Source organism: Neovison vison, chromosome 7 (genome assembly GCF_020171115.1).
Source record: "Neovison vison isolate M4711 chromosome 7, ASM_NN_V1, whole genome shotgun sequence".
Lineage (NCBI taxonomy): Eukaryota > Metazoa > Chordata > Mammalia > Carnivora > Mustelidae > Neogale > Neogale vison.
This window is the reverse complement of record NC_058097.1, coordinates 148,664,526-148,691,807: the sequence shown is the minus strand read 5'-3', so window position 1 is coordinate 148,691,807 and position 27,282 is coordinate 148,664,526. Positions and strand designations below refer to the sequence as shown.

General features: G+C 52.9%; 1 protein-coding gene and 1 long non-coding RNA gene across 4 annotated transcripts in view; one reads left to right on the top strand and one right to left on the bottom strand.

The window, feature by feature from the left end:
- The window catches only part of CHRDL2 (chordin like 2), a 29,483-nt gene extending 3,660 nt beyond the window's left edge, over positions 1–25,823 (bottom strand). Inside the window, exons 1-10 of one of the 3 annotated variants that reach the window (XM_044258541.1) lie at positions 25,506–25,823; positions 13,693–13,805; positions 9,978–10,071; positions 7,914–8,056; positions 5,887–5,980; positions 4,843–4,898; positions 2,986–3,154; positions 1,904–2,098; positions 1,388–1,561; positions 477–531 (exon numbers count right to left, since the gene is read on the bottom strand). In XM_044258541.1, coding sequence (XP_044114476.1) covers positions 477–531; positions 1,388–1,561; positions 1,904–2,098; positions 2,986–3,154; positions 4,843–4,898; positions 5,887–5,980; positions 7,914–8,056; positions 9,978–10,071; positions 13,693–13,805; positions 25,506–25,587 — 1,175 coding nt within the window. In that variant the 5' untranslated portion in view covers positions 25,588–25,823. Of the gene's footprint in view, positions 1–476; positions 532–1,387; positions 1,562–1,903; positions 2,099–2,985; positions 3,155–4,842; positions 4,899–5,886; positions 5,981–7,913; positions 8,057–9,977; positions 10,072–13,574; positions 13,594–13,692; positions 13,806–25,505 lie in introns of those variants that run through there. The other 2 variants (XM_044258540.1, XM_044258542.1) reach the window with 2 other exon arrangements.
- On the top strand, positions 3,310–6,995 carry LOC122912585. Its single transcript, XR_006385659.1, has 3 exons — positions 3,310–3,499; positions 6,273–6,556; positions 6,925–6,995. It is a non-coding gene; the product is annotated as an uncharacterized LOC122912585 (long non-coding RNA).
- Positions 25,824–27,282: the final 1,459 nt, after the last annotated feature.

The following is a 27,282-nucleotide window of genomic DNA, read 5'->3' as shown; positions in this document are numbered from 1 at the left end:
ATCGGTAGAAATATGCTTCTCTGTAATTCTGAGTAGGTGGGATGAAGGTACTAATGTTGTTAGCACCTACTATAGGTCAGGGATGTACCCATGTTATTTCATTTAATCCTCCAAAAACCCTCCTTCCCAATTAACAGAAGAAAAATTGAGGCCCAGGGAGGTCAAGTGATTACCCAAGGCCACACAGCTAAGAAAGAGCAGAGCCGGGATTCAAACTCAAGACTGTCTGATTCTCAAAGCCCCTGCTTGTTGTTCTGACCCTTGCAGTCACTCAGAACCCAACCGCTCCCCCTGCCTGGGTCAGTCCTTCAGAGCCAGGAAGCCAATGGTCCTGTCCCCCTGAGTCTTCTCTTCTCCAGGCTGAACGGCTCCGCTTTCTTCGTCCATTCCTCCTAGGACAGGAGGCAGGGTAGAGCAGGGAAAGAGCCGCATCTGACGCCACAAGACACAGGCTCTAGCTCCCGTCCTCCACTTACTGGCTGTGTGGCCTTGGGCCAGGTACTTCACCTCTCTGAGCCTCAGTTTCCTCATCTGTAAAATGGGGATAATAATACCTAACTCTCAGGATCGTTGAGGATCAAATGAGATCATGAATGTGAAGCACTTTGTAAACTCTGAAGTGCTCCACACATCGGTTATCCTCCTGACCATCAGTATGACCATCCCCTTGCCCACCCCCACCCACTCCAGCCAGACCCAGCGGGAGAGAAAAGTGACCTTACAGCTAACTCACACTTAAAGAGTTTGGTTTGTTTTACTCCACCCAGGGAATCTATGTTTGGCAAGAGGAACCTAAAAGCCCAACGCTCAGGAATTTCCTTCTCAATGACAACGCCTCTTGTCCTTCAGCTGGTGATCTGAGCATCCCGGTGCCGCCGGTGAGTTTCTCACAGAACGAGAACTATGTTTTGACGTCAACTTATTGGAAGGCTAGAATCCCCCATACGGAAAAGGCTGAATGAGACTAGCTTCCAGGCAGGCCCTCTTGCCTTGCGGACACGGTGAAGGCCCTTCTGCCTGAAAAGCTCTCCCCTCACTGTGTGCTAACCCTCTACCAGGAGGTAGGGGTTTGCTTCCCCCCCCATCCCCCCATAGGCATCACCCTTTTCCTGGCTTCCTTGCAAGTGCAACAACCCCTTCCTCCCAGGAGAGGGAGCACTTCGAGTCCCTGGCCTTGGCGAGTGGATGAGCTTATCAGAACTGTCAGAGAATCACAGGCCCAATCTCTGTCTCCCTCTCTCTTGGAATTGGAGACTTAAATCTAGAAGGGTAGCCAGAGGCGGGTCTTCCTGGGCTGGAGGGCCCTTGATCCACAAAATGCTCCTAAGGCACCTGGCAAGGGGGACAGGCCAGAGGTAAGCCCAGCTGGGAGGGGGCCAATGCTCACCTTTTACCAGCTTCCAGAGGTAGATCTCCACCTGCTCAGAGGCCTCATGCTCGAGGGCAAAGCGATATAGGTTGTCTGGGCTTGGAGCTATTGATGTGTGGACGAGGACATGGCCTGGCACCTTCGGACACCTGGTGGCACTGATGTCACTGGGGCCAGGGTCTGCCTTGTCCTCTGGGGAAGACAAGGAGATCATGAACACTCTGCCCCCTCCCCACCCCTGCCTGGTGAGCCCAGGAAGCCAGGCCGCTGGTCCCACTTCCCCTTCAAGTCTTTAAAGTCCCTGGGAAAGTTCTGGTGCCTCTGGCACCAGATTGACTGATTCTGTGTATACGTGCTAGAGTCTTTGAATTGGTTCTCTAAGGCCAGTATCTTGTGAGCCAGGCATTTTCCACTCCTGTATGTCTAAAGCTCCTGCAGCCTGACCCCCCGTGTTGGAGATGTTCCAAGTACCTGTGCCCCGGGGAGAGGGACTCTGCGCCCACTGCCTTCCCTGTCCCCAGCATCTCTTTGTACCTGGGCAAATCTTGCAACACTTCCCAGCCACTTTCTCAGGGCGATGGCAGGGGTACTCCGTGGGACAGGTCACCCGTTGGCAGTCCTGGCGGCCATCCTGACAGGTGCACAAGATGCAGGGCAGGGGTCCAAAGGAGCGGAAAGCTGGGTGCCACACCTCCCCATGGGAGTATGTCTTCCCACTGTGCACACAGGCTGGGCCAAGGAGGGCGGGAAGGGAGGAGGGTCAGTGCCACGGACCTGGGCCAGAGTCCCAGGAATGGATGGGGCCAGGAACTTGGGGAGCCCCTGCTCCACCGGACTGGCCCAGCCACACTGCCTGCAAAGTGGAGGCCGGGTATAAAACTGGTCCCCGGTCCCTGCCTTCTGCCCTGTTGCAGCACTCAGGGCTGACCCCAGCCCAGTATGGGCCCAGTGTGTTCTTGCTGAAGATGGAGAGTTCTCCCCCTGCCCTTCACGGGCACCTCTGGCAGGGGGAGTTCTTAGACCCAGTTCTGTCCCTACCTGGCAGTGTGAGCTCGGGCAGGTCCCTTTTCATTTCTTAGCCTCAGTGTCCCATGAGTCCGGGGCTGTGACAGGTAGCTCCACAGCTGTGCCCGCTGCCCCAGTGGGAGCCCCGCACTGAGCCTGCTTTCCTCCCCTTCTGCTGCTCCTTCTCTACACCATTCTGCCCATCTGCCTGCAGCTTCCCTCCGCTCCCTCCTTCCTGTGTCTTTCTCTCACTGCTTCCTTCTACTATATTTATTTCCATGTCTGAAGCCCCTCCAGGACAAGGACCACTTTTTATTTCTCTCTTCTGTGCCCTCGATTCCCAGCAAAGACATGGCAGAGGCTCAGAAAATACTGTTGTGCTGCCCCATGGTCTTGGTTCTAGGGATGGTTCTGTGTCTCACTCAGTACTCTGAACCTCAGTGCCCTTTCAGGACACTCCAGTTTTGATATTTTAGGAATCTACAAGCTCCTCGCCAAGTTGAGATCAGGGAAGCACTGAGCTAGGGTCGGGGGGTTGCAGGGATGGAAGGCAGGAACAGTCGGGGCCCCCTTTTCCCACCTTAGGGATCAAAGGAAGTTCCCATCCCCACCTTTCTTATGTTTCTCCTTCAGGACAATCTTGACTGTCGTGCTGCCTGCCCCCTTCGGTCGGAAGTGGCGAGAGATGAAGCCCAGAGGAGAGCTGAGACCAGTGGGGGCTGGGGTGCCCAGGCCTCTCTTTCTCCCACTGTCCCCTGAACACGGATCCTGGGAATGTCTCTGCAAATGGCAGGAGGGATAAGGATCACTGCCGGGCCCGTGCCCGCAGAGCAGCAGCAAGACAGGCTGTGGTGAGGCCTACAGTGGACACCACCATCACTTCCTAGTAAAGAGAGGCGCACACTAGGGATGAAGAGATCTGGATGTGGCCCAAGATGTTCTCAGACGGTGAATCTTTGAAAACTCTCAGAGGATGGTGGTTTGGAAATCCAGCCTCCACCAAGCCCTTCTCAGGCCTGTCAGAGCCAGGGTCTTGGGGCTGGAGTGAACACAGTGTGCTGAGGTCTTGATCTGGGAGACACCTCGATCAAGGACCTGGGAAGCTTCATATTTAAGAAATGGAAGGTGAGGCTGTGGTGAGTCAAGAGTCGGGGAATTCTTTGAGGAGATTTTGTTGATTGGGGAAAGGATGGGCCTCTGAAGATCTCACCAGGCCCCAGAATCCCACAGGGTGGAAGACTAAAAGCAGGCCCCACCTGGAGACCCTTGGTCCCCAGAGCCCGATTTCTTGAGCCCCTGGAATCTAAGATCCTGAGACCCTGCCCCTCCAGACCAGGTCTTGGGCAGACTGGCAGTGATAGCAAAGGGTCTGTGGTGAGGGCTGTGTAATGAGGCAGGAGCAGCACAGCTCATGGTTAGAGGACTGGGCAGCTCCAGGCCAAGGCAGAGGACCAAGTGGGCTTATTACCCACCCTCACTGATACCGAATCATTCATATTCCTTCTTCTACAGCCCCTTTCTGCCCACATGATCTCTGAGTCAGAGACTGGCCAGACAGCCTACAGGAGTTCCCAGGAAACTATCTAAGGCCCCAGAACAGGCACAGGTACATAGGAGGCTCCCAGGAAATGCTTGTCAAGTGGAATAGTGGCAAGACAGAATCCAGGAGCCCAGCCCTCTAATGGGACTTGCTCACGTCATGCAGTAAGTAGCTAACCAGGGCCTGGAACTAAGCCTAGGTAGGCTTCTCTTAGCATTGCTGCCTCCTAGGGAGAGGATGGGATGGCAGAGGTAAAGGGGGAGCTCGTTAGTTCAGACCCCTGGGGAGTCCCCGAGCATGGAAGGCCAGCCTCCAGTCCCCCAGGGTCCAGGTGACCCAGGCTGAGAGAGGAGGTGGAGTTGTTCCCCTTGTAGACACAGCACAGAGGGCGGCTGGGGACTTGAGTCAGTGTATAAGCCCATCCTCCTACCCCTTTCCTCTCTGACCAGAGAAAGCGGGCCAATTTAGCTCATCCTAACTCAAGACAGAGATGGAGAGGGGCCAAGACAGAAGGGAGGACAGAGAGGTAGCCACCAAACAAAGAACCAGTACCTCAGGGGCTGGGTGGGGAAGGCTGGAGAGGCCATTTCCTTCGGGGAATGTGCTGCCCAGAGGCAGCCTGAACTAAGGACAGACACAAGGTTATCTAGCCTCTGAAAAAACAGTGACACAGTGTTTCTCAGGAGAGAAATCGGGCAGTTTGGGGCCTGTTCTTGTACGGCATGGTACTTTCTCCCAGGCCCCTGTTGACCCAGCAGCCATGATGGGAGATTGGGGAGAGGGGCTGGAACATGGTAGACCTCATGTTGCTGACCTAGGGGACAAATGAAAAATGAGGACAGTAATGGTATCGCCTGCCCCAGAGTCCTGGGCTTTAGGCCGTGGCTACCAGCCGCCCTCACCCCCTCTCCCCACCTTGTGCACTCACCACCCCATGCTGTGACTGCGTAGTGTCCTCTTCAGCTGATCTCTCACCTGACCCATCTGGAAACCCAAAGGGAAGTTGGGTCAGCCTCTACCTCCTCAGCCTTGCAGACCAGAGCCCTGCAGGCCTTCAGCCCCCCAGGCCTCACGCCACTTCTGCAGTCCCTGCACACCAGCAGGTCCCTCTGCTCCTCTGGGGCCTCATTCCCACTTCCCATTACAACCTCTCCTCACCCTCGGGTTGACACATTCCCCACAACTGGGTTACTGCCTCAGTTTCCCCACACTGACCTCCTGGTCACCATTAGGACTGAACTTGTTGGCTGGGCCGGCGAATCTTATTCAGGGGCCGGCGAATCTTATTCAGTGTCCATCGTGGATGGCCCACGGGCCCAGCATCACATCCCTATAGCCTTGCTTCGTGCAGCCCCCTGGGAAGCCACCCTATCCAGCCACTCTTGAAGTCACCAGGCCTTAGTATACTATCCACTCTCAGGCACTGGCCTCCAGCCCCTCTGTCCTTTCAGTTGGAACACCCTAGGACTCTCTCTTCCACTCTGTGGGGTCTTATCACACAAGGCCCTGAGAGGGATTCTCTCTATCCAGCCCCAGCCTCACATACAGTCTGGTATTCTTGGTTCAAAGACCAAGAACACTGGAATCAGACAGTCCATTAGGAATCACCAAGGTCAGCCTCTCAGTGCATATGTGACACTGCTGAGGCCCAAAGAGGGGAAAGAATGGGCAGGAATTAGCTGGAGGAACCAGGACTAAACTGGAGTCACCTGATTCCTGGTCCAGTGCCCTTCCACAATGCCAACATCTGGAGAAGTGTTCTACTATGAAGCCCTCCCTTCCCCCAGTGCTGCCTCCTCCAGGAAGATTTCCTGAACTACCTCAACCCACAGGGTACAGTGTGACCATCTGTGCACTTGTTTCTGTGCAAGCCATTTGCCCTTCACTAGCTGAGGTTCCTCCGCCTCTGGTAGTCCATGGCTAGGGCCCTGGGGTGGGCTGGGTGGACACTCAGATCTAGGGACAGACTCACCTTTGCAGGCCTGGCAACAGGAGGCGGGCAGTGGTAGAGGTGCAGGGCAGCCTGGTTCTGGGCAGGTCATGAGACCGCAGTAGATCTGGCCTTCCTGACAGAGCAAAGGGGAGATGAGCTCCAATGAGGAACAGCCTCGGGGTTAGGAGAGACCCTGCCCTGGGGGCAAATGGCCTTGAGGTGTCCTTTGAAGTGGGTGAAGAAAGGAGCAGCAGAGCCTCCTGGGCAAGGCCCAGCCAGCTCAGAGGAGGGTCCCCTGTACCCTCCCCAGATGGTCCCCGGCCCTGAGGTAACATTCATCCTTCAACTTCTAAAGGGTTTTCAGACCCTGTCTCTCCCACAGCTCTTATAGCAACCTGGTGAGGTGGGATTCTTCCATCCTACAGATAAGGAGGGCCCGAAGAGGGGCCCGAACTGCCTGAAACCAGAAATCAGAGATGCAGCCCAGAAGAGCCAACTGGAGCCCAGCCTGTTGACTTTCTGCTGAAGTCAACAACCTCCTCCCCCGACCTGGGACAGGGGATCCAGAGAGAGGAGGGAGATCCATGGGACACCCGTCGAGCTGATCTTGCTCTTACTGAAAACCCGAGGTCCCCAGCTTCAGGACTCAGCTGGGAGTCTCAGTGGAGAGGCAACACTGCTGAGGAAAAGGCCTTCTGGGAATCCTTTGGTGAGTCACTTCTCTTCTCTGGGCCTCAATTTTCTGCTCAATGGAACAGGAGCCCTCCCATCTGGGTTGTAAAGAGCAAGTAGGCGGGTAGTTGTGAAAACCCTTTTCAAACCAGAAGGCATGATGTCCCTGGTAGGAAGTGATATCACCTCGAGTCCTTTCCCTATGCCTTTTGCAGTGAGGCTCAGAAGTAGGCCAGGAGTCAAGCCAGTTCCATTTAAACAAGGAAGAGAAGAAAGAAGGGGAGACCCCAGTGTCCAAGGAGAAGGGACAAGGAATCATAAGAATGTTCTCACTACCCCACGGCCATGCCATCATTCTGTCTCCTCCCACAGACTCCTCCTCATCCAGGCCCTTGTCCTTTACAGGAAGCAGCGCAATACAGGGAAGAAGGGAACGTGAATTTTGGAGTCTTGCGGCCCTCCTCTGAACTCTGGCTCTGCCACTTAACTAACTGTGTGACCTTAGGCAAGTTACTTAACTGATCTGTACCTCAGTTTCCTCATCTGAAAAATAAGAACGGTGATTGCCTGCTCCTAGGGCCTTGGGATGCTGTATGGAAATACAAGGCATCTCCACGAACCAGCAGGTATGATATATTAGACTGCTGAAAGGGGCTCAAACCCTGTAAAAAATAATTGCTCTCTACGTTGATTTGTAAGTGGCCACTTTTTAGTATTTGGAAGTTGTTTGCTCTGCTGCACAGATACCTGAAGATTCAGAATCTCAGACGAATAGGATGGCTGAAAGCCGCCTGTCAGCCTAAAGCAGGGTCACACTTGAGCCCACCAAGGAGGAGGGTGGAGAATTTCCAGATCAGGCCCTGCTTGGTTTCAGTCTCTGTCCCCTGGGAACACTGCAGGGTCCATTCTTCCTGTGCCTAGGCCCAACTCTGACCACAGAAGGAGGAGCTTAAGCGAGTTCAGATTAAATCCATTTGCAACGAGCAGTCTGAACCTGTCTCTGTACCCCAGAACTGATCATTCACTCATTCACTTATTCATTCAGCAGTCATTATAGACATCTGTGTGCCAGGACCTGAGCCGGTAGCAGCAGAAGATACAAAAATGAACTGGGCATGGTCGCTCCATTCAAGGAGTGCAGAGTCTACCGGGGAACACAGAGATGGGCAAATGTGAGTATACAAGGTAAGCGTGCGGTATCAGGCAGCTCATGGGGATGCAGAAGGCCAGAGACGGACAGGACATTCTGAAGCCCAGATGTTCCCTTCCCCCAGAGCCCATCTACTCTCACTTGGCTTTGACCAGGAGGAACGCTATTGCCCCCATACCACACCACCGTGTCTTTCAGGCCTCTCTGTGCCGGCCTGTGCTTAAGAGAATGCAGAAGGACTTACGGTACAGCTGCAGAGGACACACTGGTTGGGCAGGCGGGATGGGAGCAGCTCGTGGGCACTGAAGATCTCTCCGTGTTGGTACATGGTCCCATTGTGCTGGCAGTACTTTGGGGGGGCCCGGAGCCCAGATGGGGTGTGAGGTTCTGCAGTTAGGGGAGGGGAGAAGAAAATGAAGTTTCACATTGCTCCAAAAGCTTTGTCAAAATTCACCGGGCCACTTTCATGAAGATTCAGCATCTTATTCTATCTTGGCACTTCAACCAAGTTCTGGCCTCAGCCTTCCCAGCCAGTCTTCATATTAACCAATCGAGAGGTCTCGCTGATAACCTACATCTGACCATGTCACTCCCTCTCATGGGTCCCCACCATGGCCTTTCAGCCCCTCAGTGTCTGAGCTGGCCCTGACAAGAGCAAGAAGGCAAGGCCAGAAGCCTCAGCTCCACTGAGCCCAACTTGGTGGGGACCTTTGTTGTTAGTTCATTGCCTTTTCAGGGAGCATATCCAGGAATCCCCTGTAGTGCCAGGCACTGTTCTAGGTGGTGGGAATACAGCAGTGAGCAAAATAAGGTCCCATGCTGAGTTAGACCCTAGTGGATTCAGCTGGAATGATCTGGACTGGCCCTGTGCTTGGTGTAAGCTCCATCATTCACTGGCTGCCACAGCTCCACTCCTCAGCACCTGCCAATTAGCCTGTACTCATCCTGCCAGGTTGTGGGGTTTAAGTTTCCAGTCCTGAAAGAACCCACTCATTCTCTCGAGACACCTTTACTAAGTGCCTTCTGTGTACCAGGCACCAGGCTAGGCACTGGGAATGGAGTGTAGAGTAAGACCCAGGCCCTCCTACCCAGAAACTCACAATGTAATTGGGTAGAGAGACACTCTACAGGCAGTGACACTGGTATGGTAAGGGCTAGGGCAATGGAAGAATCAGTTGTCAGCACAGACAAGGAGCTCTTAACTCAGGAGCTGGGAGCAGGGCCTGGGGGCTGGTCAGGGAAGGCTTCCTGAAGGAGCCGATGGCTGAGCGGAGTCCTGGAGAACCATTGAGCCAGGCAGGTGAAGGGACAGGGCAGGGACAGGGAGAAGGAGAGAGGAGCATGGAAGAGGGAAGGGGCCAAGGCACAAAGTAAGCAAGGGGAGGTAAGGATTCCTGGAGTGAGCCTCTACCAGAGAGGAAACATGATACCCCCCTCACCGGGCAGGATGAAGCTCAGAGCCCCTGCTCCCTGAGGGAAGCCAGACCCAAGGACATCTATGACCCAAGTCAGAGCCATGGTGAGATCCCTACTGGGCTCCCGCATGGAAAATCAGTCCCTTTACACACATACTCCACGCAGGTCCCCAGCTCACCAGGAAAGCCCTGGTTGCAGAGCCTGGAGACCATAGTCTGGAGCCACGTTTGATCACGTTTGATCACCTTCCTGATGCTGGGTGCCCCTCGTTGGCCATTTGGTTACATATACACTTGGTTATGCCAATTCCTTCTCAGACTGCCTCTCTTCTTCTCTCTTTTACCTCTGTTTCCTAGAATTCCAGTCTCAGAGGCTCTTAGAATCTTAAAATCATAGACATTTAGCATGAAGACGTGTAGAGTACCTGAACCTCAGCACTGCGGGGATTGTCTGGGGACATGCGCTCCAAACTCCTTGGGTCATTCCCAGCCCCAGGGTGGAAATCCTGGCATCTCCCTACAGGGCCTGCCAGCCCCCGCTCCCTTGTGCACTGACACAGGACACGTCCACTCCCTCTAGCTCTGATCAGCCAGAGAGGGTTGGGGCCCAAGCGTGCCATCCTTGGGCCAACCACACCCCTGTTTCCTTCAGCCACTTTTTACATTTTCTCCCTCCTCCTGCTAAGCCCAGTTACTTAGGAATGAGAAGTTTGCTGCTACCCCAGCCCTCCTTGGGGATCCAGGATGTTTCTTCCCCTGAGTACCTTTGTAGCCTCCAGACCTCTGATGGCTACAGTCTGCCCCCGCTCATTCCAGGAGCCCCCCTCAGCCAGAAGCCCACACTGGGATAGAGATAAGGGTCAGTGAGCAAGGGGAGGAAGGAGGCTACTTACCCACACACCGGGGACAGCACTGCTGTGGCTCGGTCACAGGCTGGGGACAGTGGACAGGTGGGCAGTGGAGGCGGTAACAGCTCACATGGGCACTCTGAAGGGGACACAGGGGGGTGGTCCTGATTCCAAAAAACCGTGGCCTCCCACATGAACCCATCCTCTCCCCAAACCCCATCCCAGCTGTGGAACGCTATGCTCATTTTAAACCTGTGACAGGAGAAAAGCAATCAACTCCATTTGTCCAGTCCCTCCCCTTCCCCTACTCACATGCCCCACCATGGAGGGGACTGCAGTGTGCATGGATTTGCACAGAATCTGTGTCCCCTCCCTGATGTTTGAGAAGTATGAGAAAAAGGCTAGAGTTATTTTGACTTTGATCTTGACTGTTGTTGTTTTAGCTCGGGGACTTCATTCTTTTCCCTCTGGGCCTGAGCTTCATGGTTAAGAGAGGGCAGGTGACAGGGATGGGGACATGACTAAAAACCTGATGTGGAGAAGACTCAGGGCTTCGTGATCTACTCCCTGAATCTCTGGGAAGTTTGGGTAACTTTATGCGAAGCTTCAGAGCTGGCACCAGCAAAGGAGGGGCCAAAAGTTATTATGCTTTTTCACATACAACAAACAGAAGAGACTAGGGCAGAGAAACAGAGAGCTAGAGAGAGAGAGGGTTGAGCAGAAAGAGAAGAGCTGAAGAGAGAGAGGCTACTGCCCCTGATAGACAGGGTCTGTCAGCCCAACCACATGACTCTCCCCTCTGTGTTGCAATGAATCATTTTCATCAGTCTTGTCTATTCAACTGCGGATTCCCAAGAACAAGGGTCAGTCCTGGTCTGTTCATCTCTGAATCGTCAGCTCAGGGCCTTGTTCCAAACCAGTGCCTGTTACAGTCTGGATGAAGGAGGGAGTGAATAAATGAGAGCCAGGAGAGGAGTGGTAGAGGGCCTCTTTGTTAGATGAAGGGCGCCAGCTTTGTCCAACTGTGAAGTTGACAGGTTTGCTTCCAGGCCCCCTGCCCACCGAGTTTCCCTCCAGCACCTCTTGCCCCATGGAAAACCCTGGACCAGACGCCAGGCCCTCTGGAGTCACTGCTACTCAAGATGGCCAGATCGCAGGACTCATCAGCACTAAGGGGCATCTCAGGGTCTGTAGAATTGGTCTGAGCCCCAAAAGGGGCCTTCTAGAGTCTGAGCCCCTCAAATGAGTCACTAGAGTGGAATTCAAGGAACTGTGTGACCTGAAGAGTTAGAATCTCTCTCTTGATTATGGTCTTAGAGGAGCCAAGGGGTTGAGACAATCAGGAACGTACAGCCGGAAATAAGGCAGAGACAGGCAAAAGGTTGAATGGGCAGGGGACCAGCCAGGAGGCCTTGCAGCCAGATCAACTCTCAGGGAAGTCATAACTACCATGTACTGAGTGGGCACTAAGTAGGGGCTTTGTCTTATATATAAATATATGAGCTCTCTTTATCTTCTCAGCAATCCTCAGGGTAGGAACAGCTATCCACACTTCCACAATGGGAGAAGAGCCTCTGTCCTAGAGGTTAAGTTGCCTAAGACCCCACAACTGATGAGCACTCTCTCCAGGATCTGGGTCCTTTCCATGATGCTGAGCTACCTCTGATGGCTGGGCGGGGCGAGGGGTGGGGAGTGGCACTTGTTGGCTCAGTATCTACAGTGTGACTGCTGGGTGCCAGGCCCTCTTCTAAGCTCTGGGGACGTAGCAATGAGACCAACACAGTTTCTGCTCTCCCAGAACTTGCATTCCTAGGAGTAGGAGACAGTCTCTAAAAAAATAAACAAGTAGGAACAAGATCATTTCAGATGTTAAATTTATGGTAATAATAAAAACAGGGTGGTGGGATTGAGTTAACAAAGTTAGACTCTTTCAATAACAGCTATCAAAGAAAGCCTCATAAGGGGTCACGTGTGTGTGACGGATGGCAAGTGGAAGGGACCGTTCCTGAGAAGATCTCATGGGAGAAACATCGAGGGGGAGGAACAACCAGGTAGGACTGAGGTTGAAGTGTTGGTGCAGGTGGGAGACGAGGTCTGAGAAAAGGGCAGAAGGTAGCTCCTGCAGTGCCCAAAGCAGGAAATTTAAAATTTTATTTTAGGTGCAATGAGAAGCTACTAGAGGGTTTTAAGAGTAGAAGAACGTGGTCAGTTTTATGTGCAGAAAAAAATCATCCTAGCTGCTGTGTGGAGGACAGACTTAGAGAGGGAACAGGGAGAGCCCTTGGGAGGCTGTTGTAGCAGCCCAAGGAGAGATGAAGGTGGCTTTCATTAGGGGAGCAGTGATGGTGGAGAGAAGTGGAGGGACTCAGGGTGTATCTTGGAGATACCCACACAGCCCCTTGGGTTGGAGAAATGGTGTGTGTATGAATTCCGGGGAGGGAGAAATGAATTAACGCCAGTGGATCACAGAACTTGGACTTTGTCAACTGGACCGCATGATATGTCTGGAATTTTCTGTTATGGTTTTCTTTCTGCTCTCTGGCTATATTTCATAAAGTTCTTTTTGTAAAGGCTGATTGGCCTCATATGTGCTAAGGAGAACCAAGGGGAGGCAGTTGTGGGGGGTTTGTGTCCACGCTGGAACCAGTGTTCTGCCTCGGGCCAACACAGGAGAAGGAGTGGAGAATCTGTGGGACAGATCCCAGGAGGAATGAGACCCCAGTGACCAGAAGCAGGAGAGGGGCTGATCCGCCCACCTCCATTTCCTAGTGTCTTCTCAGAAGCTCTTCTCTTCTCTCACTTTGAGGATTGTCTTAACAATCTTAAGAGACCTCCTGCAGTCCTCTCTTGGCTTTGTGCAGGGAAAGACAGGTACCCTGTCCCTCCCTCCCCACCCCCAGTACCAGCATCCAGACAGAGAGCTGAGGATCTCACACCAACCAGGTTGGGCCCCAGGCAGCTGGACTAGAGCTATGGGTGTTGCAAGCCTCCCAAATCACTCCCCCTCCATCCTTACTCCTCCACCCTCATACCTGGCCTGAGAATTCTGGACCACATGGGGGTCTTAGTTATTCTGCCTAGCTGGTAGTACAAGGCTCTATGAAGTGTGCTGGGATGGGATCATGGGGGGTGGGGGGGGGCTGAGGGGAGGTGAGCCAGAGGATCTGGTCTCTGTCCCAGTTCATTCAGCCTCTGGCAGCAAATTGGGCCTGAGTGAGCACCGAGGAAGGTCTGCCCTCAGGGGCTCCATGTAGGAGGGTCGGTGACTGACAGGCACCGATAACTGTCATCCTTGGCCAATAGTGATCAGGAGGAAGGGACTGAGAAACTTATGTGGCATCCCAGAAGGAGACATCCTTGCGGGTGAGGCATCAAATAAGGCTATTGGTGGGGGTGGCTTGCAGGTGAAGCCTTGAAGGACCAATATTTGAGCTAGCGGCCTTGGGAGGACACATCCTAAGGCCGGGTGCAAGAGAGGTGGCTGGAGAAAAGGGCACAAGGAAAGAGAGGTCAGGGCAGAGAGGCTCTTGTCCTGGGACACAGGCGAGGCCGGCAGCAGCAAAGGGGAAGGAAGGCTGGCTGAAAGGTGGAGGGCCCCAGATCCCCAGCCAGGTCCCGCCACTGACACACAGTGTGACTTACCTCTGGCAGGTGCACAGAAGCTCCCATGTATTGAGTACTCGCTGGTGAAGCGGCATGGCCCCCCTCCCTCTGGGCCGGCATACCCGTCACAGGGGGCCGAGGGGCCAGAGGAACTTACCTCAGAACAAGTACAGCGCAGGCAGTACATCAGGCCCTGTGGCTCCAGGTAGGGGTGCCAGCTCTCACCGGGGGCGTATCTTTTCCCATGGAAAAGGCAGAACATGTCTGGACCTGGCAGACCAACCCGTGCTTTGTCAGTCCTGGGAGGCTCCAGCCCAAAGACCCCGCTTCGTGCCTCCTTGTCTCTGGCTCTGGAAAGGCTGTCATCTGGACCAGATAGGCAAAAAAGAACCCACCAGACGTGCTCTCCCAGTCAGGGGCCCAGAATAGCTGAGTCCATCAACTTGATTACACACTTGCTGTGTGACTTTGGGTATGTCACTGCCCCTTTCTGAACCTTAATACTTCTCTCATAGGGCAGTTAAGAAGGTCAAACTGCGAAAGTACTTACAGATTTAAATTGTGGTATAAATGTTATTAGATGAATGATCTAAGGCCCAGAGAGGATAAATTACACCTTTAAGGTCACAAAGGAAGTCCGTCACTGAGCAGACATCTCCTGAATCTCAGCTCAGTGCTCCTTCTGCCCTCATAATCACTTTGGCTTCCTCTCCCTTGGTCCCATGTTGCTTATTTATTTACTACCTCTCTGCCTACCTGCCTGTGTGTATGTGTGTATGTGTGTATGTGTGTATGTGTGTGTGTGTGCACACGCGCACACACACACACATTCACACACACACACGTGCACGCATGCCTTCTCTCTGGGTCCTGTGACCCACCTTTTCAATAAAGCCCCTCACAGCAGCTTTCCTGTTTTTACAGTCTACTGTGTCCTTATTCAGCGAGCTGTGATGAAAGGGTTTGAATTGGGAAAACAAGGGCTGCCTAGGGCAAGGTTCTTAGAAAGCCGACTTTTAAATATCCTTAGAAATAGTCATTGTTACTTCTGTGACTGCACGTCAATTGGTTATTTTTGTGATCTGCATCTCAGTTGTTAGTCTGCAAGGGATTGCTTCCAAGGACGATTGAGGAAAGATTGTCTCATTAGGTTAGATACCTCTCCTGCAAGGCTGCTTTCCAGAAACCTCCTCTCTCTAACTTCTCACAGCCCATCTGCCGTCCAGCACCCCCTCCCTTACCCATCAACACCCAGCCTGGCTCCAGGTCGGGCTTCCAGCCCCACGCCCCACCCTGCCGCCCCTCCTCCTCACAGGTAGGGTGATTTTACAAGCTGGAAGGGATGCTACCAGTGCTACAGGAAAACTCTCCATTACCTAAAGGATAATCTGAGCTCTTTTAGGGTGGAAGTGGGCTGCCCAGCACAAGCTGGCCAAGAGTTTTGTGGAATTAAATGAGATCAAGGTATGGAAAAAGGAGCCAACATTTACTGACTCTCTTCCCTTTATATAAATTACTTAATTACTCCATTGACATTATTGTTTTGAGCGTTAAATTGGATAATGCTTGTCAAGTGCCTACTTAGCCCAGTTCCTGACACTTGTTGAATGTTATTGTTATGACAATTGTGGTTACAATGACCTGGCTAGATGGGTCATCTTGAATAGATGAGCCAGTCCCTCTCAGCTGGGTTATTGGGATTGTTACCATCCTTATGAGAAAACCAGATGGAAAACTGAGGATGCAGAGCCTGAGTGACTTGCCTGGGCCAACCAGCTAGCGATTGGAACCCAGAACTCCACCCCCAGGCAGAACTCCTGCAGTTTACCTCCCTTCTTGGCTTTGTTCCTCATCCCAGGGCCCCGGGGGCTCCTCTGTCTGCCTCAGAGACCACCATACCATACCCTATTCCCTATTTTCTTTCCTCGTCCCCTAGCAGTCTAGAATCTACAGTTTGCCTTTCCCACCTCCTCCTGCCCACTTTCTAGATCTTTCTAGATCTTTCTCTTAGATCTTTCTCTTAGTTTGAACTCATAGAGTCGCAGAGGGCTGAAAGCCGCACACTAGCTGGACAGCTGGGCAGGAATTCCCTCTCAAGCTTTAGAAAGCTTCCCTTGTAAGAAGCTGGAACTGGCCTGCCCCTGGCTCCTTGCACAGCTCCTCCTGCTCAGCCTCTTGGACTCCCAGAACAAAGATTTGAGGCCACAGTCATGATACCTCCAGAGTCTGTGCTTCTGTGGCCGCTGGGGACCCTAAGAGTGCATGGCTTAGTTTTCTCCCTGCCCCCTTCCCAGCTCCCCAAAGTAGAGGGGGGAATCAGACAGCAGATCCCTTTCCCAGCAAGGCCCCAGCAAGGCCCCAGTGGGGTTGGCCGGCTGGCCCGTATCAAATGAGCTGTGTTTATCTCTCGGGCCTCCGCTGGCAGAGAGGGCGGGACACAGCCACGGCTAGGGTGCTTGTCAGAGCCAGCCCAACTCTCCAAGGACTGAATAATGTCTTTCTTCCTCAGTCCCCTCCCCCTACCAGGGAGGGGCCGATTGCGACACTACCGTGCAGCTTTAGGTCTCAGCCTTGTTGCTGAAGAAACCCTCTCCCACCTTCCTTGGGGCAGCCCTGCAGCCTGGCTCCTGTGCCAGTTGGCACCCCACCCCCTCACTGCCTGCTCAGAGCATGGAGACAGAGAAAATGTCTCAGCCTGTGCCCAGGCCGCCCCACCAACAGACCTGGCAGCGGCTGAGAACATGGGGGACCTGGCAGGCCTGTCCTGCACCCCAGGAGGCTTCCTGTGGCCACAACCCCACCCCACCACACCCTCCAAGGTGAGAGGCATTGCCTGGAGCTCCCCCTTATACTAGTGAGGTGAGTGACCAAGTCCATGCCAAAGCCAGGCAGAGGGAGGAATGGCCAGGCCGCAGCCACCTCCATCCCGGCAGTCCTGGCATTAGCTCTGATCCTTGCTAATGGCTGGTGGAAGGAGCTGTAGCTCCTTATGCCGCAGATTCACTGTGTGACAATGAGGAAGACTCTTCCTTCTCTGAGCCTCAGTTTCTCCTCTGCAAATAAGGGGGAGGGTGATCTTTGATCTGCAAAGATTTCTGCCCAGGTACTGCTTATGAATGCATGATTTCACAGTTAAAGACCCCAAGGCTCTAGGTGTCAAAGATTCAAGATTTGAGAGTTCTGTGCTTCCAAGAGTCTATGTTTCATGAGAACATGAAGCTTCTAGAATTGTACAATTTTGTGGCTCTAAGATCTGATCATTTGAAGCTTCCATGGTTTAGGATGTATTGATGGTCTCATACACCCAGGTGCTCAGGGGTTCTGACATGGGCTAGGATAAGATTCAGGGAGCCAGTGGGGCTGATCCTGGATAGCACAAAGCAGGGGCCAAAGTTTGCTTCTCACATCCACTCCTTTCCTATCTATTCCTTTTGGTCTTATGTGACCTTCCCATACCTACCTTAGCCTTGATCCTGACATGTTTCCCTCTCCATCCACCACCATGCGTCATCCCATCCTCCCTCTGCCCAACTCAGGGGGGCACTAGGCCTTCTCTCAGGGATCTTTAGGAGTTAATGGCCCCCAACAGTGATGTTTAATCCAGGAAAAAAAGACAGGAGTGGAGGAAGTTTTCATTTGAAAAGAACAATTGGCCCTCATCCAGGCTTGAGATAGAGAAAAATTAAAGTTGGATGGGTCTCATACCCTTCAAAACCCCTCCCTCAGTGGCAGTGTGTGTATCGTCCAAAGACCCTGGCTTTGGAATCAGATAAGTGGGGGTTCAAATTAGATTTGGCCTTTTTGGGGGGGAGGGGCCGAGGGAAAGGGAGACAGAGACTCTTAAGCAGGGTCCACACCCAGTGGGAAGCCCAACAAGGGCTCTGTCTCACAACCCTGAGATCGTGACCCTGAGATCATGACCCCGAGCTCATGACTGGAGTCCTGAAATCAAGAGTGAGACACTTAACCAACTGAGCCACCCAGATGCCCTGGATTTGGCTTTTATCTGCAGCCTGAGTTTAGACAAGTGACTTAATCACTCTAGGCCCCAGTTTCCATAGCTGTTAAATGGGATTCATAATAATCTCTACCGCTCAGGGTTATTGTAGAATTAGATCAGACAATATATGTAGTATGCCTGGTGCTTGACACATATTAGATGCTCATTTACATGGTAGGTCATAAACAAAAAGCAGATCTAGGTGCTGACCCCATACCTCCCTAGCAGTCTTTTTCTCACAGTATTCCTTTTACTCCTGCAACTCTGTGGGTAGCCCTCAGGCACCCATTAGGGCATGAACGTCATGGTACCTGCCACCGAGGTCAAACCTCCCAGGTATCATTTCCAACCTTACCAACCCTGTTCCCTATGGCTCCCCACCCTCTTCTAGCCACTCACAAGCCAGACTCTGCTTACACAGACCTCAAGGCTGGGATACAGAGATCAAACTGGTCAGGATAGGCAAGAGCCTGGAGATCAGTCCCCAGAGGGAGGGAGAGGCTCATGAGGGTCCTTGAGAGCCCAGAAGGCAAAAAAAAAGCCCTGGAAAAGTTTTAAACCTTTAAACCGGGGCATGCCTGTGGTCAGGTTTGCACTTTACCATTATCGCTGTGGCCATGGGAGTAGAGAATGGGTCAGAGGGGTTGGAGGGCAAAACTGGAGGTAGAGGCCAGGAGAGGCTGTTGCAGTAGCTGGTTTTGAGAGCATGCTGGCCTGGACCAAGACAGAAGCAGTGCCCATGGGCACAAGGGCAGATTTGGGGAATATCTGGGGAATTCAGTGGGTGGGCTGTAGGGCGGGATGGATATGGGTGGGGAGGGAAAAGGAGTAGTCCATGGCAGGATTACGGCTTCAGGCCTGAACAACAGGTGGACGTGGGGTACCTGACCCATGAAGTAGGGACTGTTATTATCATTCATTATGACTTATTATTATTATTCGGAATAGCGATGTCACTGCCTGCTCTCCACTCAGTTAGTGAGCTTCTGTGTATCAGGTCTTCTGTCCAGTGGGCCGGGGGCATGAGTAGGCAAGACACAATCCCTGTCCTCGAGGCGCTCCCAGCCTAATGCAGAAGATGGATAGAGGAAATACATCTGACCCCAAACAACGTGGGTCTGAACTGTCCAGGTCCTCTCACTAGTGGATTTTTTACAGTACAGTATGTGTATTTTCTCTTCCTTATGATTTTCTTAGTAACGTTTTCTCTAGCTTCTTTGATTTTAAGTTTATGCTGTAGAATACATATAACATACAAGAGATGGATTCATCGACTGTTTATGTTACTACTAAGGCTTCAAGTCAGCAGTGGGCTATCTGCTATCTGTAAAGTGTTGGGGGAGCCAAAAGTTCTATGCAAATGTTTGACTGCCCCAACCCCCACCTTGTTCAGGGGTGAGCTGTGCCTACAGTGGGACAAGTTCTATGACAGTGGAAGCCCAGAGGCTTTTAGGGAAGGCATCCCCGAGAAGATGCCGGAGCTGGCTGTTGCAGGAGTTAACAAGGTGCGGACCAGACACAGGGGAAGGGCTGTCAGCCCACAGGTGGAGTGACCGTGGTTCATTCGAGGAGCCCACCCCCTACAGGTGGCTGGCATGGGCTGGGGGCTAGCTTCCCTTCTTGCCTAAAGCGTCCACTTGGATAGGCTGCAGCCAAAGCTCTTCCCTAGCTTTATACTGGTTGGACTGAAAGTGGTTGGATTTAGCTGATCTAATCTGAGAGGGCAGCGGTGTTTACTAGGCGGACTCTCCATGTTCTTGGGTCCCTCTAGCCTATCGTGAGCTGGTTCTTGTCTGCTTTTCTGGCAGTGCTCACAGAGGTGGCCTCGTGCTGAATTTCTCTTGCTGAATTTCTCACTCCTCCACCACCCCACTGGGCTCTTTCACACTCCCGTGCCTTCCCAGGCTGTTTCCTCCACTTGGAATGTGATTCTCCATCTCTGTGTTGGGCCACTCAGTCTCGTTCTATAAACGCCAGTCCAGATCCCACCCTTCTCTGGGAAGCCGCCCCACCCTACTAGGCCAGCAGCCAGTCCTTCCTCGGGGCTCCCACAGAACTGAGTTCAGCCCTCTCTGACAGCTCTTGCCACTGGATTAGAAGTACTGATCAACTGCATTCTTCTTTCTTACTAAACAGTGAATATCTTGAGAACAGGGATTGTATCTCATGAATTTGTGTTATCTCTGAGGGCTCTGTACAGACCCCACACTGCGCTGGGTGCTCGACTAATGAGTGCATCATGAAAGCATGGAGTCGATGGAGAGGGAAGGTTCTGGAAAAAGAGGTGATTGATGGTCCTTAATCCTGGAAACCTCTTTTTCACAAAAAGAACACTTCACCCCCTGATAAGATAGCCAAATCCCTCTTAACACTACGACCTTGCTACCTACCAGGAATTAACCTTTGACCTTCCCTTTCCAGGTCTCACCATCTGCCATCTGAACTCACAAACCATACACCATGTACAAAAATGTCAGGTGCCTGGGCAGGTAAGGGGATGAACAATTCTATGATCTTCATATGTAAGTAAAAAGTTCCAATCTGTCCCATCCAAGGCCATCCCATGCTCGGCCTTGAAACCCTCATTTATGCTAAAGGCCTCTGAGGGGATAGTTAGGAGTGGGTAGCGTGATTGAGAATTCTTCCAACAGGAAGCAGAAAAGACATCCAGAAAGAAACTTCTGGGATACAGGGGAAGCTGGAGGGGACCATGGAGTGTGGGGTGTGAGAAGAGAGCCCTGGGACTGTGGCTGGCTTGTCCCTAGCCGGCAAGGACCGGAGTGAGCCAGCTATGCAGGAACTTGAGAATGTTCCCATCTTTCCCTTGCATCCACACAACCATACTTTATTTATTTATAGTTCCCTCTCACACAAACAAACTTGCTTCCCTCTCAGACATAAGCTTTGCTCTGGGCTCTGGCACTCAGTGGGGGAGGGAATCAGAAGTGAAACCTCAGGTCTTTAGCGGCGAAGCTGGGCGACCAAGGGAAAAAAGCCCTCACTTCTCTGAACCTGACTCCTCTTCTCTGGCACATGACAGACGTTCAGGAGCACAGCAGTACCTCAAAGGAGAGCATTTTCAAACCAGGAAAGGCAGCTCTGTTACTGGCAAGGGTCGGGGGGTGGGGGGAGGACAGAGATGAGACTATTTACATTCTTTTATGCCTTGGACACATGCATTTAGATTCAGAGTATCTTAGAAAGTTAGGGACTGAGAAATGATGTCCAATCCTTTATTTTACAGATGTGGAAACAGTCCTAGAAGAGGATCAGGAGTTGCCTAAGACATTGATTTAGGCCAGCACAAACTCCAATGGCAGTCTTTGGATCTGGGGGGGCTGCTTATGGGAATATCTTTCCCCTAAAGGGGCAGGACTGGAAGAAAAGGCTTTAAATTGCAAACGGAAGGATCCAGGTGAGCCCTAAGGAAGAATCCTGACTATAAGAATGGGTGTCAGAAGAGACTGGAACAGTCTTCCCTGATATGAGATAGGATCCTGTCTAGGGGCTTGCCTGAAATGATCTCGGCACTGCACCTCCCAGGGGCACCGCGCTCACGCCAGTCCTTCTCTTTGGGAGTCCAAAGGATTCAGGATCCCCCTCCCAGAGGCCGGCGCCGTGGCTAGTGGCTGGGGGAACTTGAGAGGGCAGTCCTGGAACAGGTGCAACGGCTCGAACAACTGTGCAGCTGTTGCCCGGCTCCAGCTCGGCGAGTGAGTGAGACAGAGACCTCTACTGGTGGGAGAGAGGAGGTGCAGAACCACCTAGACCCACCCAGGGAGGGGCCTGCCTGGAGCCAGATGCCAAGACTTTACCCAGGTGCCCCCCTACCCCCCATGTACATCTGGACAGGTAGATGTGGACGCAACTAAGCTGAACCCCACTGGGCTCTTTCACACTCCCGTGCCTTCCCAGGCTGTTTCCTCCACTTGGAATGTGATTCTCCATCTCTGTGTTGGGCCGCTCAGTCTCGTTCTATAAACGCCCGTCCAGATACCACCCTTCTCTGGGAAGCCGCCCTACCCTGCCAGGCCAGCAGCCATTCCTTCCTCGGGGCTCCCACAGAACTGAGTTCAGCCCTCTCTGACAGCTCTTGCCACTGGATTAGAAGTACTGATCAACTGCATTCTTCTTTCTTACTAAACTGTGAACATCTTGAGAACAGGGATTGTATTTCATGAATCTGTGTTATCTCTGAGGGCTCTGTACAGACCCCACACAGCGTTGGGTGCTTGACTAATGAGTGCAAGGGTCCCTACTGGTGGGTCTTCCTCCACACTCACTGTTCTAGGCCTTCTAGGTATGCTCTCTGGTGTCTGAGGAGAGGAGGACAAGGCTGTAGATCAAAACGCCCCCAAATTCCTTTTCCAAAGTCCAGAGCAGACTCAGAATCAAGGCAACAGCATCTCTGGATCTTAGAGTCTTAGAAGCACAAGATGTTAAAGCCAGACCGGTCCTCAACAGTGATCTGTTTGGGTCAACCAATTCTACTAACAGCTGGGAAAACTGAGAGGCAGAGAATGACAACTTGTCTGGTGTCACAGTTGGAATGAGTAGCAGAGCCAGACTGAAGCCCGGACCTTCTGATTCCAGTTTGTCCACCGTCTGTGCCACCTCACACAATGGGAGTTCCCTTCCTGCCCCATCTCTACTTCTGCAGTCTGGCGTCCTGTCACCTGAGGACAGAATCTTCGATTCCTACCATACACATAATCCTTGGAGAGAACATAGAGATTGATGTTTTTACTTGACAACTGTCTCCTGAAAGCAGGATCGGACAACCAGAGGGAAGAGAAAGCTGAAGCATGTCGGACACTTTAAGGATGGGGGTGGGAGGGACCAATTAGTAAGGGACGTGCACAATAGAGAGGCACTGACATAGGGGCAGAGCACTGGAGAGGGAGTCAAGATACTCCGCAGGTTCTCATTCCAGAGGGATGGGTGCCCAGACTGATGAACATCACACATGTCTGTGGCTCCGCCTGGGGCTGGGATCAGTATCAGTGTCAGTGTGGAAGGAGACCCACCAGTGACCAGGTCATGGACTTGGAATCAGGGTTGGATCTATGGTCAGAGTTTTGAGGATCAGGACTCAGTCTATGGCCAGAGTTGAGACTCTGTCCAGGTTGAACTCAGTCTGTGGCTAGAAATGGAGCCAAGGACAGAATAACCTTTGCTGGAACAGCTTCTCGCTGTAACAGAGGAGCAGAAGGCTCTGTGTGCTCGCAGGCCTTCAAATCCTGCAGGGCTGAGCCCTCGGGAGTCTGACATGATATAGACCTGAGAACTCCCATCTGGGGGCACCACTTCTGAAAGCACCTGAGGTTTCACCAGGAGATTTCTTAGGCGAGACAGGCCTGGGATCTTACTTGAACTAAGACAAGGACCTTCCTAAGAGACCCCCAAATAGGACCCTGGCAAGTGATGCTAGAATAGGATTGTTCCTAAATTCATGGAGAGTTAGCACTAGACAAAATGAAGCTCAGAGAGGGAAGTGATTTGTCCCAGTGGGCACAACCAGTAAGTGACACATCTCTTGATTCTTTTCATTAATAAATCTGCAGTATGAACTTGGGCAAGTCCCTCCCACTTCCTGGGCTTGAGTTTAACTCTAAGGATAGCAAAATTGCAGGTAGAAGCAGATGATTTTCAAAGGCTCTTTCAGCACGGACATCCCAGAATCTGAACACGCCCCTCTGAATGCCAGTCCACCTCCCCTTAATCCAAGTCTGGTCTGAGTTGTTTTCTCACGTGTGTGGAGCTAAGCTCCAGGCTGGAGGGGAGATAGAACTCTGGCAGCACCTGGTGAGAGGTGGCCTGAAGGCCAGTGGAGGCACAGAGGAAGGAGATGGAAGGGGCGTGGGTGGTCAGGGAGAGTTAGCTGGAAGAAGTGTGACCCAGCAGGGTGATGAAGGGCTGGCAAGATGTGGGAGGTTGACAAGACGGGTGTGGGTAGGACATCAGCAATCATGCACAATGATCTGATTCTGGGACATCTTTCACAGATGCAGCCAGTGCAACAATGCCTGGAGAAAAGCCTTGGGGGCTAAGAAGGCTGTGCCAAGAGGAAGGGAGGCAGGTGTGGAGGGCATTCTGTGGTAAGTCCCTTTCAAGAAACAACGGGTAAGTGTTAGGAGGAAACCTTCAGGGCCCAGGGAAGGGGAGGAGACATTTACTGAGTACTAGGCATTGTGCTGGCTAATTTAACACGGTCACCTCCTTGAATCCTCCCAAGAACCCTTTGGGTTCCAGGTGCATCTGTGTGTCAGATGAAGAAATTGAGGCTCAGAGAAGTTGTGATGTATGAAAAGTCACACAGCTGCTGAGGGCCAGAGGCAGGACTTGAACCCAACACTGAGTTCTTTCCATTACTCGTTACTAAGGACTTCTATGAGTCTCATGCTGCTGGCAGCCCAGAGACGACCAGACACGCAGCCTGCCCTCACAAGCAGAGACAGGAATGAAACAGAATCCAGCCCCGTCAGCTCCAGAAAGTCACGTGCAAAAGAAAGGCAGCAAAAGAAAGGGGGAGGTGGGCTGTGGAGAGGACAGAGCGCTAGGCTGGAACTTGGGAAACCAGGGTCTTCATCCCAGGCCCCGTGCTGTGTAACCTAGAGCAGACCCCTACCCCTCCTTGTCCTCTGTTTCTTTATCAGGTATTTTAAGATTTGAACTTAGCTCCTTCCTTCTCATTAAGTGAGTTTTTGGTTTTGTTTTCCATCCTCACAGCATTCCAAGAGACTGGGGATGGGGAGGGCATCCACCAGCCTTTTGCAGGGGCGGGGGAAACTGAGGTTCAGAGAGATGATTTAAACTGTTTGAGGTTACAGGGCGTCTAAGTGGAGGAGTGTGAATTAGGAGACTGATATTTTTAATGACACTACCATGAACCAGCTAGTTGCTGGTGCTAGTTGCTTGACTTATTTTCTCCAATTTAATTCTTACAACAGTCCTGGGATTTTAACTCCCATTTTAAAGATTAGGAAACTGAGGCTTAGAGAGGTACCCTCCACTTGCTGGTGGTATTAAAAAGATGAGGGATAGGGCGACTGGGTGGCTCAGTGTGTTAAGCATCTGCTTTCGGCTCAGGTCATGATCTCAGGGTCCTGGGATGGAGCCCTGCATCAGGCTCTCTGCTCAGCAGGGAGCCTACGTCCCCCCTCCTCTCTGCCTGCCTCTGCCTACTTGTGCTCCCTCTCTGTCAAATACATAAATAAGATCTTAAAAAAAAATAAAATAAAAAAAGATCAGGGATTGTGAAGACTGGTCTATCTCCCTGTGCCTTTGTTGCCTCCCGGAGTCTTACAACTCCAAATCAGGGTTCCTTCCAGATGCTGAGGGGCAGGGGGAAAAAGCAGAGGATTTGGAATTGGAGAGCTCAGGCTTTGGATGGCTTACTAGCTCTGAAAACTTCAGCAAGTTTCTTCTATCAACCTGTTTTCTCCTCTGTAAAATGCAAATGACAGCACCCACCTCACGGGAGTGTTGCGAGGATCACAGGGGGTAACAGAATGAGGTTATCTAGTTAGCTCTTCTGTCTTTCCATGGGCTTCTTTTGAAAGCAGTAGTCTACATCTCCATCACTTCCATCACACCCGTGTAGGCAGACATGCCCAGCTCTCTCTCTTGAGAATGTGAAGCACCACCAGCAGCCAACACACACACACACACACACACACACACACACACCCAGTGTCCTGTCCTCTCTCCCACCGCCCTCGGTACCCCCATCCTCAGGTCCAGGGCAGCAGTCCCCCACTCTAAGTTTTGCCAAGCCCCCCCCCAGTCCCCCCAGTATCCCACACTCATCAGCCCATACTGGTCGGCAGAGGAGTCGCCACTCTCCCCACACAGGTGCTGCCCGCATGGCTATCAGAACAGTTTCGGGTCGCGAGTCCTGGCACTTTCCCCGCACATCCCAGGGGCTCAAATCCCTCCTCTGCCTACCCAGCCCCACCACCCCTACTTACGAGCTCGAGCGTGGGAGTCCAAGGGGAACCAGAGTAGCGCGAGTCCCAGCAAGGAGGAGAGGACCCTTACCTCGGGAACCATCCTTCCTTCCCCCAGGGCCAGGCCGCCAGGCAGAGCCAGGAGGGGCGTTGGGAGAAAGTGAGATGAAGACACTGAGGCACTGGGGCACAAAGCAGCCCTCAGACCCAGGGAGGGCTGCCTCTATTCTGGAGAGTCAGAGGGTGGAGTAGGTGGTGAGGACAGAAAGGGAGGTCCAAGGTGGGAATAAGAGGAAGGTGGAAAGAGAACAAGGGAAGAGGAGAGAGAGAGATGGAGAGATGGAGGAAGGTGCGGCAAGAAGGGAAAGCAATAAAAGCAAAGAAGGTGAGATGGAGGGGAGGTGGAGAAAGACGGGGAGGACAGGGGTCTGCAGAGCGCGCAGCTTTGGGCGAGGCGCGCGGGACCAGCGGGCGGATCCGGGCGCGCCGGCTACAAGCGCCCGGCGCCCTCTGCTCGGTGGGCTCGGGGTAAGGCTGCGGGGTTCTGGGGCCCGGCTGGGCGGCGGTACCGGCGGCGGCGACGGCGCGGCGGCCGCGGGGGCTGGCTGAGCACGGGCCGGCTGTGCACGCCAAGGGCGCCAGGCGCCGCGCTCGGGCGCATTTGTACTTTGCCGCGGGAAGCAGGCAGCCCCGGCCTGGCGCTGGCCTAGCACTGGCGCCTCCTCTGGGGCACCGCGGGCTCGGTGGATTGGCCACCCGAGAATCAGGCCCACTTTTCCCCTCCTCTCTCGTGCGGGTCTCCGGGACGCACGCTCCAGGCGCGGCGCCGAGAGGAGGCGAGAGGGCTGGGGAGGGGGAAGGGGCCACCCGGACCACGGGCTTTAACCCCTGACTCTCCGCGGCGTCCAGGGCGCAGGAGGGCGCAACCCAGTTAGGCTTCAGGTGGAACTTTCGGGTGGGGAAGGATGAGGTGTCGTGGTGGGAGAGGGGAATCGGGCTGCGGGAACCGCAAGGCGCTCAGGGCTGGGCGGTGCGTGCACATAACTGGGGATGAAATCAGGACACTTGCCATTCTTAACTCTGTGGTCTTGGACATGCCACCTCGGAATCTAAAATGGGGATCTTAATACGTTCCACATTTTTTCCGAAGATGAAATGAGATAATGAACGTCAAAGTACTCGCATCTCAAAAAAGGGGGGGTCATAATTCCAGGCAGCTGGAATGACCTTACCAGTTCCCCTTGATACCCTTTTATGCGCTCCGTGCCTACGTTGAAATCCAGTCCAGCGGGATTCTTGGCCCTCCCTCTGGAAGTCTTCCTCTGCTATTCCCCCTCTCACTCCTGAAGCAGGATATGATCTCTCCTTGGTCTCTGCATGTAAGGTCTGCACCTCCCTGAGAGTGAGTCCTCTCTCCTGAGAGCTGGTTGTCAAAGTGTCATCACCAGAAGGTGAGCTCCCTGTGGGTACAGCCCCACAACCCCATGATTAATGCTCTATTCCTTGTGTTGAATGAGTGCATGAATTAGTAGGACTCCTGAGCCTTCCTGATAAGAAACACCCAGGCTCTGAAGTCAAAACGGCAGGGTCCTTCTCTCAGCTCTCTCCCTAACTTGCTGGGCAATTTTGATTAAGTTCATCCATCTGGCTTTGGACCTCAACTTCCTGCCCAGCTTCTCTTGCAGAGCTCCTAGAAAGCCCAGTGAGCAGGGGAGGGGAGAGGATGAGAAGAAGATGTACGATGGGATACTGAGCCACATGCCTTGCCCCTCCCCCGAATCCTTTCCAGCTTCTCACA